We start from the raw sequence: 20,151 nt of genomic DNA, 5'->3' as shown, positions 1-20,151 counted from the left end.
TAAAAAGATGTTTTCCACTAGCATTGCTGATAGTGAAGATGAGGTAAGTCCAGAGTTGCAAAGAATGAGAGTCTGGCTGCCTGACAGAATAGAGCCAACCAAAGAAAGCAGAAATAAGAGAAAGATAAAGACCTGAATCTCTGGTTCTAGTGGGGCATATATATTTTTTTAGATACTTAAACCAATACTCCTTTTTCTCTTGGGCCAGTTTGAATTGGATTCCTGCTACTATAGCCAAAAGCTCTATCTCAGAGTAAGATTCCACATATGATAAGTCTATGCCAAGTTACAGAACATTCTTAATCTTTTAAAAACTGTAGTATAGCCCTGGTAGGTGTGGTTCAGCAGTTAGAGCATCGGCCCGTGCACCTAGATTCCTGGCCTCAGTTGGGGCTTGTGTAGGAGGCAACTGATGGATGTCTCTCACATCCATGTTTCTCCCCCTGCCCCATCCTTTTCTTCCTTCTACCCTCTTGAAAGCAATGGGAAAAATATCCTTGGGTGAGGATTTAAAAAAATTAGCATAGCATGCATAAAGAAAGTGCATGTGTCATGAATATATAGTTTAATGGATTTACACAGAAGAAACCTCAAACCCCTTCCCAGACTATGCCTCCGCCCTTGACTTTTAACACCACAGATTTTTGTCTTCTAGATAGTATAGTATTTATCCATCTATTGATGGACATGGAGTTTATTTTCTGTTTAGGGTTATTATGAATAATGCTTTTAGGAACATTCTTTTACTTGTCTTCTAGTGTGTACATATATATGTTTTGATTGGGTAATACCTAGGAATGGAATTGCTGATCCATAGGGTATATACATCAGCTTTAGTAGATACTGTGAGAAATAGTACCAAAATATACTCAAAATGTATGAGAGTTGCAGTTGCTCCACATTCTTGCTTATACCTGTTAATTGTTTATCTTTTGTCATCTTGTCTTTTAATTTTAGCCATTCTGATGGATGGGATGCTGGAGGTTTTTGTTGTTTTTAATCCTTACCCAAGGATATGTTTTTCATGGATTCCAGAGAAAACAAACTAGAATGAGCTTTATAGTTTGGTGTTACAATTGGAGATAATGGTATGAATTCATTGTTTTTGTGATAGAGAAATAATTATAGATGCAAAAACATTCTTCACTAAAAGAAATCAGAGCCTCTTGGAGAAGTGACTGTTGCAGAGAAAGTATAAGATGATACTGAAATATCTTACTCCAGAAGGGAAGAAAGTTTTCCAAGAATTAGGGTGACATGTCAAAAGGACAAAAGCCAGCTTGAAAGGACTCTCACTGGCTAAATATGGGACAATTTGAGCATTGAAATAAATTATAATAACAACGGATTATAATCCACTGAATAAGAACCTGTAAAAAAATTAATGTTTTGAAAGTTAGATGAGAAACAGGGTATTTGCACAGTTTCAGAGCAATTCCTTCAAAATACGAATTAATTACAGAAAGAAAAGAATACAATGGAAAGCCTGGCAGACACTATCTTAAGTAATTGAAGTTAACATTACCAGTATGGGAATAAATCACCCCCCCCCCCCCCCGATATTTCTGCCAAATCACAGCCTGAAACTAATCATGAATAATCAATTATCAAATCATATTGAGGGGCATTCAACAAAATAAGTGGCCTGTAATTTTCTAAAATGTCAAGTTCATGAAAGTCAAGGAAAGACTAGGAAACTTCCAGACTGAAGGAAACAAGAGAGACAAACTACATGAAAAGTATGATTTTGGAGTGGATCCTTTTGCTAAAAGGACAGTGTGGAATGGGATCTGAGATTAGATGGCAGTAACGCATCAAATTTATTTTCCTGATTTTGATGGTTATGTTGTAACTAGAGGCCCAGTGCATAACATTCATGCACTGGGGGGGGGGGGGGGGGGGGGGGGGGGGTAGGGGGCGGGTGGCAGTGGGGAAAGACCTTCAGCCCGGCCTGCACCCTTTAGCAGTCCAGGAGACCTGGGAGGATGTCCAACTGACGGCTTAGGCCTATGGGGAGTGGGCCTAAGCTGCAGTTGGACATCCTTAGCGCTGCCATGGAGGCAGGAGAGGCTCCCGCCACCACCGCTGTGCTCACCAGCCCTCAGAGCGGTGCTCCCCCTGTGGTAGCGCACTGACCACCAGGAGGCAGCTCCTGCATTGAGTGTCTGCCCCCTGGTGGTCAGTGTGCATTATAGCGGCCGGTCGTTCCGCCATTCAGTCAATTTGCATATTATCCTTTTATTATATAGGATTACGTAGGAGAATGCATGCCCTTGTCTGCTGAGAACATATCCCTCATGATTATCTCTTTTGAGTTTAGTATCTATGTGTTTAGACTTTTATAGATGATGATTTTAAAGATAGACATGCAAATAATCTTTGGCCAGCAATCAGAAAATCTAGGCATAAGACCTGTTCTAGAGTTTGCCAGCTGTGTGAATTTGGCCAAATCACCCCCTCTGATATATCTTACTCCAGAAGGGAAGGAAGTTAATCCTTCGAGCCTCAGGCTCCTCATCTGCAAAGTTGGGGGAATAACATTTGTCACCCAGAGCTCTGATAATCAAATGAGATACGTGAAAGCACACTAAAGTTAAAGCTCTGCACAAATTGCAAAGACTTATAATTATTTAGCTTTTGCTGAAATTTAATGTCTCTCATTCTAGGTAGTTTTGATGCTAAATATTTGCAAATGGCATGCAGCAATATTTTGGGGGATATGTAAATGTTTTGACAATATACAGTTAAAACTAAGATTTCTATTTTAAACTTAAGAGTTTGGAAGGTTTTTTTAATGAGACCGAACAAATCTATCATGACATTAATAGTTATTGCAGTAACAGTCCACAACTTAAATCATTCATGTGTGTCTTAAAGAGGGGACTCTACTTTCTTTTTTTTTTTTTTTTTTTTAATATATTTTATTGATTTTTTTACAGAGAAGAAGGGAGAGGGATAGAGAGTTAGAAACATCGATGAGAGAGATCAATCAGCTGCCTCCTGCACGCCCCCCACTGGGGATGTGCCCGCAACCAGGGTACATGCCCTTGACCGGAATCGAACCCGGGACCCTTGAGTCCCCAGGCCGACGCTCTATCCACTGAGCCAAACCGGTTCGGCGAGGGGACTCTACTTTCATACAAATAAAACTCATCTTTAATTCTACTAAAGTTTAAAAATAAAATGTTTCATATAAAAAATAACATTGGTTATTTTGTGGTAACATATTACCACTATTTTTGTTGTTGTTAATCCTCACCAAGGATATTTTTCCATTGATTTTTAGAGAAAGTGGAAGGGAGGGAGGGGAGAGAGAGAGAGAGAGAGAGAGAGAGAGAGAGAAACATTGATGTGAGAGAGACACACAGATGGTTGCCTCCCTCATGCGCTCTGACCGGCCATGGATTGAGCCTGAAACCCAGGTACGTGCCCCCAACCGGGAATGGAATGCCATGAACCTTCAGTCCTCAGGCAACGCTCTATCCACTGAGCCAAACAGTCTGGAACCATTTTACCACTTTTGACAGAGGTGAAGAGTGGAAGAAATTTCCTTATTCTTATTTGTAAGTATTGTGGAAGAAGAAGGTAAAAATGAGGGGAAAGAAATGCCATTTATATAATTCAATTAACCATAATCTGGAATTTGAAGCACCTCACTGGTACACCCAACACAAAGTATCCTGAAAAATTGTTTGTAAATCAAATCATATTAAATGCCATTGGAGAAATAACTGCAAATTCTTTAAAGTCCCTAGTTTTATCTTTTAAAATATACATTTTTCATATATCAAGTTTTCTTAAGGTACACCTTTAATAATAGAGTTTGAATAAGAATAATCTTTCAAAATACCTTTTTTTCTTTTAAATTAGCAAATGCTCGATGGAAATTTAGGTGTTTTAGCATAAAGATGTGATACCTCCTCCTCCTCCTCAAATATTTGTGGTTTGGACTGTGTTTAAAAATTGCTAGAAATAAGCTACTATATTTGGAATCTTCAATTGTAGAATTGAAGGACTGATATCTATTCTCTTCCCTAAATGAGAAGGTGGTTCTTCAGCAGGCATTTTTTCTGATGAAATGCTCCACCAATACACACTGTTTCCAAATTAGCTGGCCAGTGAAAATCTATTTTGGTAACTTAAGAAACAGACAAAAACTTGCATTTGTGGTACAGCAACAGTTTGACATGAGTTTTGTGATGTGTTGATAAGAGGAATTACCACCTAAAATTCCAATGTTGTGTCATTTTCTGAAAAAGACTTCTCTTGAAAAGGTTAATTGTTTGAAACACCTAATGTAGAAACAATGCTGACTAGATTGCAACTATATGAAACAAAAGGACAGACATATTTAATATCCATCCTAAAATATTTGTTTATTGTGGGAAATGCCTACTAAACCAATTGAGAGGGGTGTTATTTTATTTTAATAGAGGAAATAAAACAAGTTCGCCTTTTTTTTTTTTTAGAAATTTCCAGGTGCTAAGAAGAACAAAGAAATTAGCTTTGTCATCAGGTTTGTTTCTGCCTCTAATGTAGTGATCTGAACTTTCAAGTATTGTTCTCTCATTAAAATTTAGAGGCAGTTAAGTAATGAGGAAATAGGGCAATACTACAGAAAGTAAGAAAAAAGTTTAGGGCTTTGAAATAGTCCTCCCATGGAACTAAATTCAACAGATTTTAATAAAAAATCAATGACTTAACTCTGATATTGAAGAAAAAATTCAGGCTGTTTCAAGTAGACCAGAAAAGCTTTCTACAGTATAGGGATATTCCTGGTTTCAACGTTTCCTTTTTCGTACTTGGAGTTATAAATTTCATTCTCTAACATGCTTCTCAAGCAAGTACTATCTAGGCTCACCTTCCTAATTTAGTCTTTTTTTTGTAACTCTCTCTGCATTTTAAATAATGTATGATTTCCATGGTGACTTTAAAGTATATAACTTCTCACTTAGCATACGGTTGTTTTGCTTTTATTATGCTACTTGTGGGATGACAGGTTGTAGCATAGTCTTTGCTGACAAAATGTTTAGCAGAGAAAGACAGGGATATGACAAAGTTCAGCAAATGCTAAAGGTTGGCCCATAAAGAAAGGTTTATGGGCTCAAGTCGTGTCCCTGGAAAAGGAAAAGGTGGCAGAACATGCCGTAGTAATTATATGCTTCAAATAATAACATTCATACACATCTGAGTAGGTAGAATTGGTTGATGTAAGAAAAATTAGTGGAAATGCAAATCATTCGGAACAGGCCCAAAGTATTGGAATAAAGATAAGGATACGCTGAAACAACAGTACACAGACACACACGCTCACATTATTTTTCAGTTTAGTTTCTTATATTTTCCTCTCCTGACTCCACAGCAGCACATGGGTTACAGGGGTCTAGTAGATCCAGCTATGAAAGTCTATGCTACTCAGAAAATAAATGCCTAGCAATAAATGGCGTATGCATCCATGAACAATGAGGACTTTAGAAGCAAACAGATGTCAGACACCAAGGATCATAACGAGAAATGATACAGTAGACGTTCACAGACTTGATTCTAAACCTAGTCCTAACTGATTACATGGCGGTTTTCATCACCTCCATACACACCCTCACGCATCCAAAATCGTCCAGTTCGGCTGCATCACAGAGTCTAACATGGTCACATGTCCAGGAGATGTCACAGGAAGAAGTGGCTGGAGGCCATAGGAGTCTGGGCACCATAGTCTTTGGAGACTGTGTCTCTCTGAAGAAGGCCCTTTCATTGTCAGGCTTAGCTGGAAACTCATTCACTTGGAGGCAGAAGACGGTGCGACTCGACTCGTCAGAGCTGGAGGAAGAGGCGGTGGGGAAGCCACTCGCCCTCCTCTCGTTAAAGCGTTTTACACGGCATTCAGGCGGATGTCCCCACAGGGAATTTCTGTTGGTGTTTCTGGAGTGATACTTTTAATAATACGCTGTGGGGAAGAAAATAGGTTGTTATAAACATTCGTGTGATTTAACAGTACTGAAAAGGTATCCCAACATTAATATTACAACAAAGTTTAAATAGCATTTTAATGGCATTTCATAGTATGTTGGAATAGTCTCAAAGGAATTCCTAATTTATTCATTCCCCGAGGGTGAATGGAAATGGAATATTCGGGAGCTACAGGCATCTGTAAACTAATCACGAAAGTCATTATATCACTCAAGGGAGAAAATGGGCCTTCAATAGAACTCTGCTGGCCTATAGCATGCTTTTGAAGACCTAGGAAAACGCATCTTTTTCTCTGGAAGGAGGAGGTTTCATGTGGCCACAGGGCTCGGGGAGCAGAGTGAGTGCTGTGTCCAGGCGCCCTCCCGCCCTCAGCCCTGCACACACACTACAGGCAGAGCCATCAGCCATGTCACAGCCAGGATGTTACTGATTTCATGAATCCACCTGTAAAGGCATACTGGTCCGTTCAGACCAGGGTGCAACTCATCGCATAATTTACATTTTAAAAGATGTGACCATTGAAATCACCCCTAAAGTCATCTCATTCTGACATAGTCGTCATCACGGGGGGGGGGGGGGGGGGGGAAGCTGAGAACTTTAGCATTAGAAACAGCTGAGGTACACAGAAGCTTCAAGACAGATCTGAAATATGCTTGGGCTTGTGTAGGCAGCTTGCAGTAGACAGCTCGCCTGCAAAAGCAGCAGGGTGGCATGAAGCAGCTCCGGGAGGCGGCGGAGGGAAAACAGCAGCGCTGCAGAGGCTTAGAAAAACCTCTATGAAGTTGCTTGGTAAAATCTTTGATGGCAAAGTCTGACCACTGTAAGCAGGCAAAATTGGATCCGAACACCTTTTTTGATGGACTGATTTTAGGAGAAGCTCTACTACTTGTCCTTTGTATTTTGGATTAAAAAGAACATAGTCCATGGCCCTGGCCTGGCAGCTCAGTTGGTTAGAGGGTCATCCTGATACACCAAGGTTGAAGGTTCGATCCCTGGTCAGGGCACACACAAGAAACAACCAATGAGTGCATAAATAAGTGGAACAACAAATCAATGTTCTCTCTCTCTCTCTCTCTCTCTCTCTCATCAATAAATACTTTTTTTTTTAAAAAGTACATAGTCCCCCTCAATGTTTTTTATTTCCTGGTTCTAGAAGTTCTTTGATGAGCAGGGCCTATAGAATTCAAAAAGTGCCATTCTCATAGTTAATGAAATTCACAAAATTGTACATGTTGTGTTCCTAATGATCTTAATATTCAAATACGGAAACCTCACCCAGGAGACCCATTTAAAAAGGAATTCCTGCAGTGTCTATCAGCTGCTTTGAAATGTGAAGTTATAGAAAGCAACACTTCTCAAACCTTCCTTCCCCACAGATGAACATGTAACCTGATTACACAGAAGTATGTAAGCCAATTAAATGGAATATGTAACCTGATTACACAGAGTTATATCTTGCTAATTGGGAACTGGGCACAGATCACTCTAGTCTTAAGTGTTGCACAGAAGGAGAAGAAAGCACAGAGGTGTACGGTGAACCACATTGCACCCTGGCCCCCACTGACCTATTCAGCTGCCCCTCTGGCTGCTGATTCCCCCAGTCTGCCAGGCCACCCTTGTTTTCATATTTTGGCAGCATTTCAGTGGCCAGACTACTGTGACTCTCAAAATTTGCCAGCCCTGGCCTTCTGCAAGGTGCTCATCTAAGAAATGGATCCCTGTTGGATGCCTACTCATCAGGGACCAGTATCTTGTGCAGAGTACCAGGAGCTTCTGTGAATGGCCTAATCGAGTTGATGACGCCAACCTTGAGACTTCCACCTACAGGTGAATGTGGTATCCTCCAAATTACAGGTGGGCAAGTGGTGGCTCCACAAACTCCAACCTGGTGTATGGCCGGGGCCCATAAGAGTTAAGAAGCTTACCTTTCTCTTAGTCTTTATGTGTTTTTTTTTACCATATTAACATTTCATATGCAGCCTCCCTCCCTCATAGAAAGAATGTTATAGACCAGTGATGGCGAACCTGTGTCACCTCTGACACGCAAACTCATTTTTTTGGTTGATTTTTCTTTGTTAAATGGCATTTAAATATATAAAAGAAATATCAAAAATATAAGTCTTTGTTTTACTATGGTTGCAAATATCAAAAATTTCTCTATGTGACACGGCACCAGAGTTAAGTTAGGGTCTTTCAAAATGCTGACACGCCGAGCTCAAAAGGTTCGCCATCCCTGTTATAGACCATCAAGAATGGTATTCACGAATAATTACCGTCCCTTGGTGTTCTTGGCAAAAAAACAGGACATGCTTTATCGCTCTCAGAGACTAAGATGCACGTCGGCATTTAAAGCTTTTGGGAAGTCCTGCAGTAAAGAAACCTATTCAACTTGCCTTGACCCAGCATTCTCCAAAACCTTTTGACTACATAAAAAATCCCCCGCCCTCCCCCCCCGCCCCCAGCAGTAATGCCTACTGATAAGCCATGGAACGATTGATCCTTAAAATATATTAACATTTGAGCCTGGCTGGTGTGGCTCAGTGATTGAGCATCGACCTATAAACCAGGAGGTCACAGTTCGATTCCCAGTCAAGGCACATGCTTGGGTTGTGGACTTGTGGACTCGATCCCCAGTGTGGGATGTAGAGGACACAGTCAATCAATGATTCTTTCTCATCACTGACGTTTCTATCTCTCTATCCCTCTCTGAAATCAATAAAAATGTATTTTCAGAAAATATTAACATTTGGGAAATGTTAATCCAGTCTGACGAGCACATTTTAAGGCCACGGGAAGGCAAATAACTTGTCCTAGCTGAGCAGGTCTTCTCCCTCCCGGTCCTCCTTGACTGGTAACTCGCTGTTCCCTCTCTGGTGGCCTCTGGCGAAGATGGCCCTACGACCAGCCTTACCTCTACCACTGACGGATCTGAGCTCTGTTAAGTATATATCTCTGGGTGGCATATCCTTGTGGCTAATGGGGAATTTGCAAGAAAGATGACCAAGATTTGAGTCTGTGCCCAAAGAATACTGACATTTATTAAACTGAGTTCCCACCCCTGACCTTGGCCTCTGGGTTTGAGTCAACAGAGCCAGGGGCCCCTCACAGCTGCCATAAAGGACAACCTGAAGAAACAAATTCAATGACTAGGTCTGAGCATGTGTTTCAAGCAACACCAGAGTTCAAGACCCTTGGGCGGAATGAGATGTGACAGGACAGGGTTGGGTGTAGGAGATTAGTAACTCCTTACAGAGTTCTGTTCGCCTAGAGTTCAGTTTTCCTACTTGGACAAAGCAATGAACTCAGTTCTCAGGAAGGGCTGATGCTTAATTGCCTCATGTTCTCTTGCCTCATGTTTCTTAGAAGGCGTTTTAGGGAGATGAGTGCGTTGGTCTCATGCTTGGGTTTTGCTTCTTAGGGCCCAGAGACCAGCCCATCTGTTTTCAGCTCATTATGGAGTACCACCTCTTCTAGCTTTCCCCAAATACCACTCTTCCCCTTTGAGCTTTATCCCCTACAAGAGCACCCACCTACGGACTTGGAAGCGACCTGAACTACTAATTCTACAACATAGGATAAAAAAAAAAAAAAGGCAACTCACCTCTCCCTAACCTCTAGCTCCAATTTCTACATCAGCGAACTATGAGAGGGCAAACTGAGGACAAAAGAGAAGCTGCAACTAAAGGGAGAACATGGGACCAAGAATCAGGAGCCTGCCCTGACCGGTCTGGCTCAGTGGATAGAGCGTCGGCCTGCGGGCTCAAGGGTCCCAGGTTTGATTCCGGTCAAGGGCATGTACCTGGGTTGCGGGCACATCCCCAGTGGGAGATGTGCAGGAGGCAGCTGATCGATGTTTCTCTTCATCGATGTTTCTAACTATCTATCTCTCTCCCTTCCTCTCTGTAAAAAATCAATAAAATATATTTTTTTTAAAAAATAGAAAAAATTTTGTATATTGCCCCAGGCACCACTGATTTGATGCCAATGGCAAGCAGCAGGCAAAGAGTTATCTGGTAAGTTTAGGACACTGCATACTCCCCACGCTGTACACCATGCTGCTCCCAAATGACCAGCTCCTTCCTTCACTGTTGATTTGAGGGTTATGGGAAATGCCTTAAGAGGACAGTGGCAGCCGTGCGAGGTCTGCACGGTGTAAGTTATCTATAATAATAAAAGGGTAATATGCTAATTAGACCGGTTGTCCTTCCAGGTGTCATTCCAGACGAAGCTGGGGCTGGAGGGAAGCCGGTGCCGGCAGCCGGGGGAAAGAAGGCCTACTCTTGCATGAATTTTCGTGCATTGGGCCTCTAGTATAAATATATAAGGTGAATTTCATGTGGTGGACTTATCTCCTTTGAATAGATCATAACAAGAGAATCCTTTTCTCCCCAAACAATTACCAGTCTGCACACACACACACACACACACACACACACACACACACTAGTGAGTACACACCTCCTTTAGTGTCCCTGGAGTGATGATCAGCCGGTAGATGATGTATGTGGGGATGCAGATGAAAGACGAGGTCCCTATGCAGTAACCGAGGACGATGCTCCAGTGAGGATAAGTATACTGGAAAAGTCGCAGCTGTGGCGGGCTCATCAAAAAGCTGCAAATGATGAACTAAAACAGAAATTCCGAGAAACATTAAAAATCTTAATGATATCTGTGCAACTAGACACAGTTCTGGTACCACGAACACCAAATGTAAAGCTAAGGTACTTTCAGGAAGTTCCCAAACTGTGTGCAGTATCTTAGCTTGAACTCTGACACACTAAATGCACCGATTCCTGTGCCTCATTTACTGCAAAATAGAACAGCCAGGTGCTTATCTTGACTTTCCTCCCGACCCCCCACCTCAACCTCTACAGCGTTGATTTGAGGTTTATGGGACGGGAGTTGGGGTGCCAAGACCTCAGAATGTTATATAAGGGAGTTACAGCACCCCCTTCAGGGCAAAGGGGAAGAGATCGGCCGACACCAGAAGTGGTTGGGCTCCTCTTATCAGATGGGGGAGGAATAACCTGCCTGACAGCTCCACGGCCCCTGCCAGCCCGGCCCCTGCCAGCCCGGGGGCCTCCTGTTCCCCTCTGCTTTGCTCCCATGTCCTCCTGCCTTCCTCGGCTGCGGTGGTTTTGGCTGGATAGAAGGGACCTATGTCCAGGAGAGAGATTGAGGTTCCTGGGTCTGTGCTCCTTCTCTCCCCTACCCCAGGGCTCTCTGCTTCCTGCATTAAGCGCCTTAACTGGGGTCGCTACAAGGCTGGCTGTGCCCCCAGACATCCCAACAACGAATGCCTGCCTGCCACAGGCCCCCGTAATGAAAGGGACAATGGAAGGAAAAAGCAGCCTAATCTACTTTCTCTTTGAAAATTCAGTGAAGAATTTGAGCAAGAAAAATTCCACGGCGTGCTCCCAACACTCGGTTTATGCGTTTTCTTATTTCAGTTTGGTTTCCAGAGAGAGAGCGTCAGTATCGGTTTTTGCCTAGTAACCACTGTGGCCAAATACTTATTGCTCTTGATTTAATTTTATTTTATTTCATAGTCATAAAGAAGACAGTAATGTAAATTATTTGTGTGGTTAAACATCTATTTATATCTCTTCTTTTCTTTGTCTGCTGGTAATAAAATGGGAAATTGTTAAACACACATCCATCTTCTGAGCAGTGTTGTCCTAAGCCCAGGAGGAAGCTTTCAAAACAGGAGCCCCGCCAACCGCAAACCTTTCTCTGGACTTACTCTCCTCACTCCAGACGTGGCTACTAAGGAGGGTAGTTTTGGAACAGGGAAGGGGGTGGGGGGCGGGTAGTCTGGTTAGGAGCCATCCCTGCTGTGACTCCTCTCATCTTGATGTCAGGTGTGAAGTCTAGTGCAGCTCAGGGAGGCCTCACGCCTTTGTTGTGGCCAGGACACATTGTTGTAGGCACCCCTTTGCATGTCCTAGCCTCACCCCTTTGCACGTCCCAGCCTCACTCACCCCTTTACACGTCCCAGGCTCTCCTTGCTCGTAGACAATATTTTCTTTTTTTGTAACTTGGCTTCAGTGACAAAGATTATTTTTAGTAAGCTACTCATTGTTTACCTAGAGCAGCCTTATAAAGCCCAGAACAGGGGATCTGTTTGAGTAAACCCAGAAGTGGAAGACAGATGCGCCTCCTCTTCATCGTGCCCGGGAGCACTTGCCTCTACAGGACACGAGGAGAGCGAGCATCCCGGGAATGATGAGTAATGTGTCTGAACCCAGGATCTGCATGTAGGTTTTGCTGGACACCAAAACACACAGTCCACCAGGAGTTCGCCCAGTCCGCCAGACCCCAGCAGTTCACAGAAGTGAAAACAGTAAAAGCCTGGGGCCAGGGTCAGGTCGAGAGGCGAGGCACTCACCTCGGGCACAACACTTCAGGGGGCCAAACTTTCAGGAGTCAAGATAAGTAATATCTGAGCGCAATATGTCACAAAGACAGGATCTGACACGGCCAGATTAGGGTGAGGGGAGTGAGATAAGTCATCCCAATGCGGGGTTGGATCCTGTCTCTATTTTAAATGTTGATATTTTGTTCGTCAGGGATTGTTTTGGGCATTAATTTCAGATTTTTAAAAAATATTGCATTAAAATAGCATTTACAGCCCTGGCCGGTGAGGCTCGGGGGTTGGAGCATAGGCCCGTGCACCAAAGGGTCTCGGGTTCCATTCCCAGTCAAGGGCATGGGCCTGGGTTGCAGGTTCAATTCCTGGCCCCAGTCGGAGCATGAGCAGGAGGCAACCAATTGATGTGTTTCTCTCACATTGATGTTTCTCTCTCTCTCCCTCCCTCTTTCCCTTCCACTCTCTTTAAAAAAACCAATGGAAAAAAATATCCTCAGGTGAGGATTAACAAAGAAAAAATCGCATTTATTTTTATTGCTGGGATTTGGGGTGCCCCCTTAAATTTTATGTCCGTGTTGAGTGCCTCAGTTGCCTCTCCCAAATTTCAGCCCTGGACATCATTTCCTGCCCGTGCGGGGACTGCTGAAGCAAACAAACACGACTTCTTCCCTCAAGAAACGAATCCAGTGTCTCTCCTTTCTTTGAAAAACAAATGAAAGGATTTAAGTAGATTACGGAGAAGCACTGGTAATAACGTAAATGAATAACCCATTTATGTCAGGACTTCGACTCCTAGTCATGTCAGGCAGGTGATTCAGACCAACCCTCTCGCTGGAAACTGCTACCGTTTCTGGATTCTAAAATGGATATGTTTCTAATCATGTATCGAAAAGCGACAAGGAGTTGGTAAGGCAACAAGGAACGACCAGGCCAGGGTCTAGGGGACCCTGGAGCCCAGAGCCCACACCAGAGCCGCTGGGCGTTCCTGCTGCTCCGCTGGCTCAGGTTGTGGAAACCTCGCGGAGGAATTCTGGGGAGAGGCACGGCCAGCGTTGAGAAGCCCAGGTGAGCATGTCGTTCATCTCATAGACTAATGTGTTGTACAAAAAGTACAGAAAATAAAGGGCTTCCCTGAGAAAGTCAAAACAGATCGCGAAAAGGGCTATTTTCAAAGAGGGGGAAGGCACAGCCCTGGGCCAAAGGCAGAGACGTCCTAAGGACAATGGATGGCCCAGACGCTGCTAATGAGCTGGAGCTTATTAGGTAGGAAGTCTACCGTAATAATAACGTTTCCTGCGCTGAAAGGTAGAAAAGCTCCCCCTTCCCAAATAAACCTACAGGTACACGAAAGACCAGGACAGCAGTCCCTCCAGACGGACACCAGGGAAGCTCAGGGCACCTGCAGCAAAGATGCTGTGGCCACCGAAACGTCCTGGCAAATGGGCAACGGCTGATCCCAAATGTTCTCATCCAGCTCCTTCAGCAATAAGTAGATTCTACTATGGACTCCGGTCACACTGGGGGACCTGTGTGGGGGCATCTTTAAGAAAATGGACAGAAACCTGGCCGGCGCGGCTCAGTGGCTGAGCATCAACCTATGAACCAGGAGGTCACTGTTCAATTCCCTGTCAGGGCACATGCTCAGGTTGTGGGCTCGATCCCCAGTGTGGGGCGTGCAGGAGGCAGCCAATCAGTGACCCTCTCTCATCATTGAAGTTTCTATCTTCACTCCCTCTCCCTTCCTCTCTGAGATCAATAAAAACATATTTTTTTAAAAAGAAAAGAAAATGGACATAAAACCACTAGGACCCTGCCCAGGGCCTCGTGAGCAGCCCAGTAAAGCCTTCCCCGGCCTTGAACAGTTCTTAATTGTCATGTGACCTCAGACCCTTTACTTAGCATCTCTAAGCCTCCATTTTCTTTTAATGTAAATTGGGGTATTAGAGCTATACGACCTCACAGAATTGCAGGGAGGATTAAAAGTAATACCATGTCTGGCCTGGTGCTTACTGTTCAATAAACGTTGTTTATCATGATCCCTGAGCAGGGGAAGGAAGCAATAAGGTGACCGAGGCCCGGATGACGCTATGGTGTTGGAAGTCAGAAGAGTGGTTAGCCAGGCTGGCCACGGTGACTGGGAGGGGACACAGAGGGGCTTCAGCTCACTGTTTTTCTTCTTGGTATGATTTTGGCTACAAAAGTGTGCTCCCTCTGTAACAGTGCAGGGCATGTACACTTTACAATTTGGACCCTTTTCTGCGTATGTTTCACTTCGATACGATTTATTTCTTGTAAGTGTTTGAGTGGGTCTTTCTCCAGGGCCGGAAGGAGGAGGGAAAGAACAACTCACCAGGAGAAACAGAGGGCTGATGGCCACCCAGCAGATCCTCCAAAACCATCCGGGGCTGAAGCCCAGCATCTCCTTCACGTCGCTGCAGAACTGGGTGATGCCTGCAACCAGCCGGGGAGAGAGAGAGAGACTGATCACTGCGAGAGGACGCGGGCTGTCCGGTCCCTCAGAGAGAGGAGCCGCCATGAAAGGTCCCGGGAGGGGCTCAGGGCACCGATCTGGGCTGAACGTGTCCCAGAATTGCATTTCAGAGCCAGCAACGTTCTTTCTGCATAGAGTAGGCTGGGTAGGGGGACCTCTGGGGAGAGACCTAAAGCCCCCTCCTGGTGCCCACATGGCCTTTCTAAGGTCTCAGCATACATTTTATTGTATTGGTACTGTGGGAGAGAAAGTTATGTTTTAGTTAGGAATGATGAACCCACTCAACGGAGACTGACTTGGACCTTATGACCATGTACGGGAAACTTCCAAGAGAACATTTTAACCACAGCACCATCAAGGTTCTTCTGTCAAAGTAACTGGCATGGAAATGAGAAGTGAGACCCCGGCCGGTGAGAAATCGAGAAGGGGCAGGAAGGGTGCCCTGTGCTGGCTTCCCTGAGAGAGCCTGGCAGTACCTCGGGCAGGTCTAGAGTGGTGCTCACACTTGAACTTTGTCATCTGAATTGCCGAGGAGGTGGGGAGAACTTCTTTTTAAAAAACTGGACTCACATGCAACTCAAAACATGCCCCCCCTTCACATCTATATACATTTACAAAACCCTAAGCAACTGGTCAACGATTTGACCAGTCGCTATGACCACCAGGGGACAGACCCTCAAGGCAGGAGCTGCCCCCTGGTGGTTAGTGTACTCTGACAGCGGGAGCACTGCTCAGCGAGCTTACTGAGTGGCAGTAGCAGGCGCAGCGGGGCCAGGATGAGTGGGAGTGGTGCGGTGCCCGGCCCAGACTTGGGCTCCTCCACGGCCACCTGCCGCTTCGCGCACCACTACATCCCTTGGGGGATGTCGAACTGCCGGTTTCGCCAGACCCCTGGCCAGCCTGTGAGGATCGGGCCGAAACCGGCAGTCTGACATCCCCCGAGGGGTCCCGGATTGCGAGAGGGCGCAGGGCCAGGCTGAGAGGCCCTACCAGTGCACAAATCCGTGCACCGGGCCTCTAGTTATACATAATGACAAACACACTAAAGCTGTTTTATTATCATAGGAACTAGGAAAATAAACACATTTTCAGAATGAATTCGTCTCTTCTGGATTTTAAAGATAAAGAGAGGCATCCCTGGACCTGGTTGTCTTCACTCCGATTGCCTGTGCCCTCCCCAGCCCCACGCAGGGGCTCCTGGGACTCCTGCCGGGGGACCCAGGTGAGCTCACTGTGTGTGCTCCTTCCCGGTGGTTTCATCCTTATCAGATTCCATCCCAGGACCTGAGGCGGTTTTTTCCAGGGCAGATCATCCAAACAGGAACATTCTTGCCTCCTCCCTAGAAGATAAACTCCTAACCTCTGCCTCGGGACTCTGCGGGGAGCTCTTGCTTGCGAAATGTAAGCTGAGGGCCACTCTCTGTGACAGTGGGATATGGTCCCTGCAAATGCCTTCACCGGGCCCTGGCTCTCTGTGTTCCGCCCAGTTCTCACCGCCAGTCAGGATGGTAAGCATCCACTGTGGGTGAGCTGCAGGGACCGCATCAGCCTGTCACCACCGGGCAAACATTTCAACTCAGGGGGAAGCCCTAGCCCAGTGGTTCTCAACCTGTGGGTCGCGACCCCTTTGGTGGTTGAACGACCCTCTCACAGGGGTCGCCGAAGACCATCCTGAATATCAGATATTTACATTATGATTCATAACAGTAGCAACATTACAGTTATGAAGTAGCAATGAAAATAATTTTATGGTTGGGTCACAACATGAGGAACTGTATTTAAAGGGCCAGAAGGTTGAGAACCACTGCCCTCGCCGATTTGGCTCAGTGGATAGAGCGCGATAGAGCATCGGCCTGCGGACCGAAGGGTCCCCGGTTTACTTCCAGTCAAGGGCACGTACCTCGGTTGCAGGCTCCTCTCCAGCACTGCTCAGGGCTTATGTAAGAGGCAACCAATCGATGTGTTTCTCTCATAACAATATTTCTCTCTGTCTTTCTCTCTCTGTAAAAATCAATGCAAAAATATCCTGGGGTGAGGACATAAATAAGTCAGTAAATAAATAAAATAAACTCAGAGGGGAAAAAACATCCTCCCCAGGTAAAAGCGACCTGCTGTGCGAGGGTGGCGGAGAGGAGGGCCTGTTTCTGAGGAAGGCACTCACCTGAGCTTATCTCACAGAGCCATCAGGAGGTGACATCCACCTCCCCGCCGCCCCGCCCTTTGGTGAAATCAGCCCTTCCCCAGTCTGGTGGCTGCGGGCTGACGGAGACAGGACTGTGGCTGGTGGAAGGCAGCATCTTACCGTAGAACCAGAACACGGCCATCGCTTCTATCAGGGCCACGGTGAGCACGGCGGGCCCCGTGGCGTACTCCTCCAGCAGCTTCACCACGTAGGCCCCGCCCTGCAAAGGCGAGCAGGCCCTGGTCAGGGGTCGCCTGAGGCATCGCCTCCTCTTTACCAGAGGGGCCTCAACGAAGGATCATTCTGGGGAGTCCCACCGTGGACCTAATATAAGGGCCTCAGGATGGACCAGATTCCACCCCTCGAGGCCTCTCCCCTCCCAGTGGAGTGCCCCCTTCCTGTTTCCTCTCGCACTAAGTTTTAAGAGACACACTCAAAAGGGCCTTGATCTATTTTCAACTTTCTTCAATTTACCGAGCACCTACTGTGTATACTCTACCTTAGAGAATCCCGGTCCCTAAAGACTGAATCTGGGCCCTGCCGGTGTGGCTCAGTGGTTGAGCATCGACCTAGGAACCAGAAGGTCACAGTTCGATTCCTGGTCAGGGCACATGCCCGGGTTGTGGGCTTGATCCCCAGTGAGGGGCGTGCAGGAGGCAGCCCAGTGATGATTCTCTCTCATTATTGATGTGTCTATCTCTCCTTCTCCCTTTCTTTCTGAATCTGGGAGATTCCACAATGCCAGACCCACCGAGTACATGGGTCACACCTTCCGCCCTAACTCATACGTCCCTCGGGTCCTGCTCAGGGTCCCAGCACCCTATCAAAGCTCCACAGACACTGGGTCGTGGCTTGAAGATTCATGTCTGCAAAATCTGCCTTGAGACAGGACACAAGCTTAGGAAATCTGTGGGTACTTATCTGATGTCCGTTTTACAGTATTTGCTTCAGCTACCAAAAAAAAAAAAAAAAATCACTGGAGGGGATCTGACGTCTTCACCATTGCAAGTTCTCTGGAGGAGACCAGGTGACATTGCAAACCTGAGACGCCAGCCTCCAGATGCTCTGCACATCCGGACATCAGGGCAATATTGCCACGAAAGCAGCCCAAGGGGCTGGGAATACACTGGAAGAGCAAATCTTAGTTTTTCTCCAGATGTGCTGCCACACCTGAAATCTAGTTGGAGCGACTGGAAAATGCCAACAGTCTCCAGATTCTACGGACAGATGCCACTAGAAACAACTTTTCTTTTTATCTTTGATGACAAGCTTTTTATAAGCCTCCCCCTCTCCCCGCTTTGGCCCCAAAGCCAGGGCACCATGTGGGATGGAAGGAAAGGAATGGCTTCTTGAAGCATTCGTTCTCCTGCCCTCGGGGAGCTGACTCAAAGCCGAGGGGTGGGATACTCACAAACGTCAGGGTGAACAGGGACCCGAAGAAGCAGGTCACGACCACACCGAGCACCAACAACTCCCGGCGCTTGGACCAGATGTGCGGAAACTCATCCAGCACCGCCGTGATCACCCCCTCCAAGCCTGCAAACTGAGAGGGACGCACACATGGTCACAGAGGCGGTTTCAGCACAAAGCTGTCACCTTCCAGGACGGTGAACGGGAGGGCGGGGTTAAGACCGGCGAGCGACCGGTCAAGCTGCTCATGATCAGCAGCCCTCACTGCAACTACCTTTTCCTGTTTACAGTCTTTCAGAGCCCATCCCTGAGGACATGAAGGAAGGAAAACACAGCATGTGGAGAGGACTTTTTATGGGAGGTCTCTTGGGGAGCCTTTGGCTGCACCAGAAACGCCAACTCAAAGCCCAGACTCAGTCCACGCTAAGTGCAAGGCCCGGAGCCGGATGTGGGCGGCAGGGCACTGAGACGCAGGCGACCTTGCCCCAGCCTCTCGCTGCTGCCATCAGGCCATGGGACCGTGCACAGTAATAGCAGCTCACATAGGCTGAGCCCCTGGCCCGTGGATATACACCCAGTCACCCCATTCATGACTCTAAGGTACTAGAGGGCAGTAAGCACAGTCAATGAGGAGTGAATTAGGGGCTGGGGGAGCACCAGGACGGGGCAGCCAACACCACCTGGCAGGGCGGGGGGGGGGGGGGGGGGTAGGATGGGAGGGAACGGGTACAACTTCCTCTTTCCACTCCCCTTCCTCCACCTCCTCCTTTCTCCTCTCCTCTCCGTCCTTCCCTCCCCAACCACTCACCGTGCTATCCAAGCCCAGCGTGATCAACATCAAGAAGAAGATGATGGCAAAGAAGGTGGACGCCGGCATGTTGGCGATGGCTTCTGCGTATGTGATGAAGAGGAGGCTGGGGCCTGAGACAGAGGGGGAGGAGGAGCCTATAGTGTATTCAAGGCCCCGGTACGGGGTGTCCAGGGAGCTGCCCCATCCCCACCATGGCCTGAACACCTGGAAAGGGTTGAGAGCTCCAAGGCATTACATTTCTTTAAGATCTTTGAAAAATTAAACAAAATAAAACATTTAGAAATCATTCAAATGTTAGAAATTGAAAAGCTCCAAAGAGCAGCAAAGCAGTTCCATGGGAACAAGGGACCTGAACGGAACGAGGCCCCACCTGCGTCTTTGGCCACCTCGGACACGTCTTCCTTCCGCATCTCAGCCATGTAGCCAAGCACCGTGAAAATGACAAATCCCGAAACGAAGCTCGTCATGCAGTTCACCAGGCTGGTCACCAGGGCGTCCCTGGAGCAGAAAACCCAGGGGGGCTGAGACATGTCCAAGTCAGGAGTCTGAGGAGCATCTGTCTCGGGTGCGGCAAGGGTGAGCGGGCAGAGCTCACAGGGACGTCGAGCCCGACCTGGTGTCCCTTCCCCCTCCCAGCGCCCGGCCTCTCAGACTGTTGGACCAGCCTGGAAGCACAAGCTGCCCTTATTATCACACGTGGCAGGGAGGACAGCTGGTCAGGGTGGTTTTAAAATACCGCCCGGATGTGAACCAGCACAGCACAGACCTCGGTTTCAAAAACAAGGTTTGCTCTGAAGCAGGGGCTGGGTTAGGTGGGGGCCGACAGACATCTTGGCCTCCCATTTTTTAAAAAAATATACGTTTTATTAATTTTTTTTACAGAGAGGGATAGAGAGTTAGAAACATCGATCAGCTGCCTC

At 46.5% G+C, this 20,151-nt stretch overlaps 1 protein-coding gene across 2 annotated transcripts in view; it reads right to left on the bottom strand.

Annotated features, from left to right (window-relative positions):
* Positions 1-2,122: 2,122 nt before the first annotated feature.
* Positions 2,123-20,151, bottom strand: part of SLC6A4 (solute carrier family 6 member 4) — a 41,966-nt gene continuing 23,937 nt past the window's right edge. For both annotated transcript variants that reach the window (XM_070393220.1, XM_070393222.1), the window contains exons 8-14: positions 19,602-19,729; positions 19,229-19,341; positions 18,422-18,553; positions 17,131-17,230; positions 14,688-14,788; positions 10,426-10,593; positions 2,123-5,944 (exon numbers count right to left, since the gene is read on the bottom strand). In XM_070393220.1, coding sequence (XP_070249321.1) covers positions 5,870-5,944; positions 10,426-10,593; positions 14,688-14,788; positions 17,131-17,230; positions 18,422-18,553; positions 19,229-19,341; positions 19,602-19,729 — 817 coding nt within the window. In that variant the 3' untranslated portion in view covers positions 2,123-5,869. The remainder of the gene's footprint in view (positions 5,945-10,425; positions 10,594-14,687; positions 14,789-17,130; positions 17,231-18,421; positions 18,554-19,228; positions 19,342-19,601; positions 19,730-20,151) is intronic.

This window comes from Myotis yumanensis, unplaced genomic scaffold (assembly GCF_028538775.1).
Source record: "Myotis yumanensis isolate MYYU_CA2020_CCGP unplaced genomic scaffold, mMyoYum1.0.hap1 SCAF_16, whole genome shotgun sequence".
In the NCBI taxonomy this organism is placed as follows: domain Eukaryota; kingdom Metazoa; phylum Chordata; class Mammalia; order Chiroptera; family Vespertilionidae; genus Myotis; species Myotis yumanensis.
Note: the sequence above shows the minus strand (reverse complement) of the source record. Positions and strands in the feature narration are given on the sequence as shown.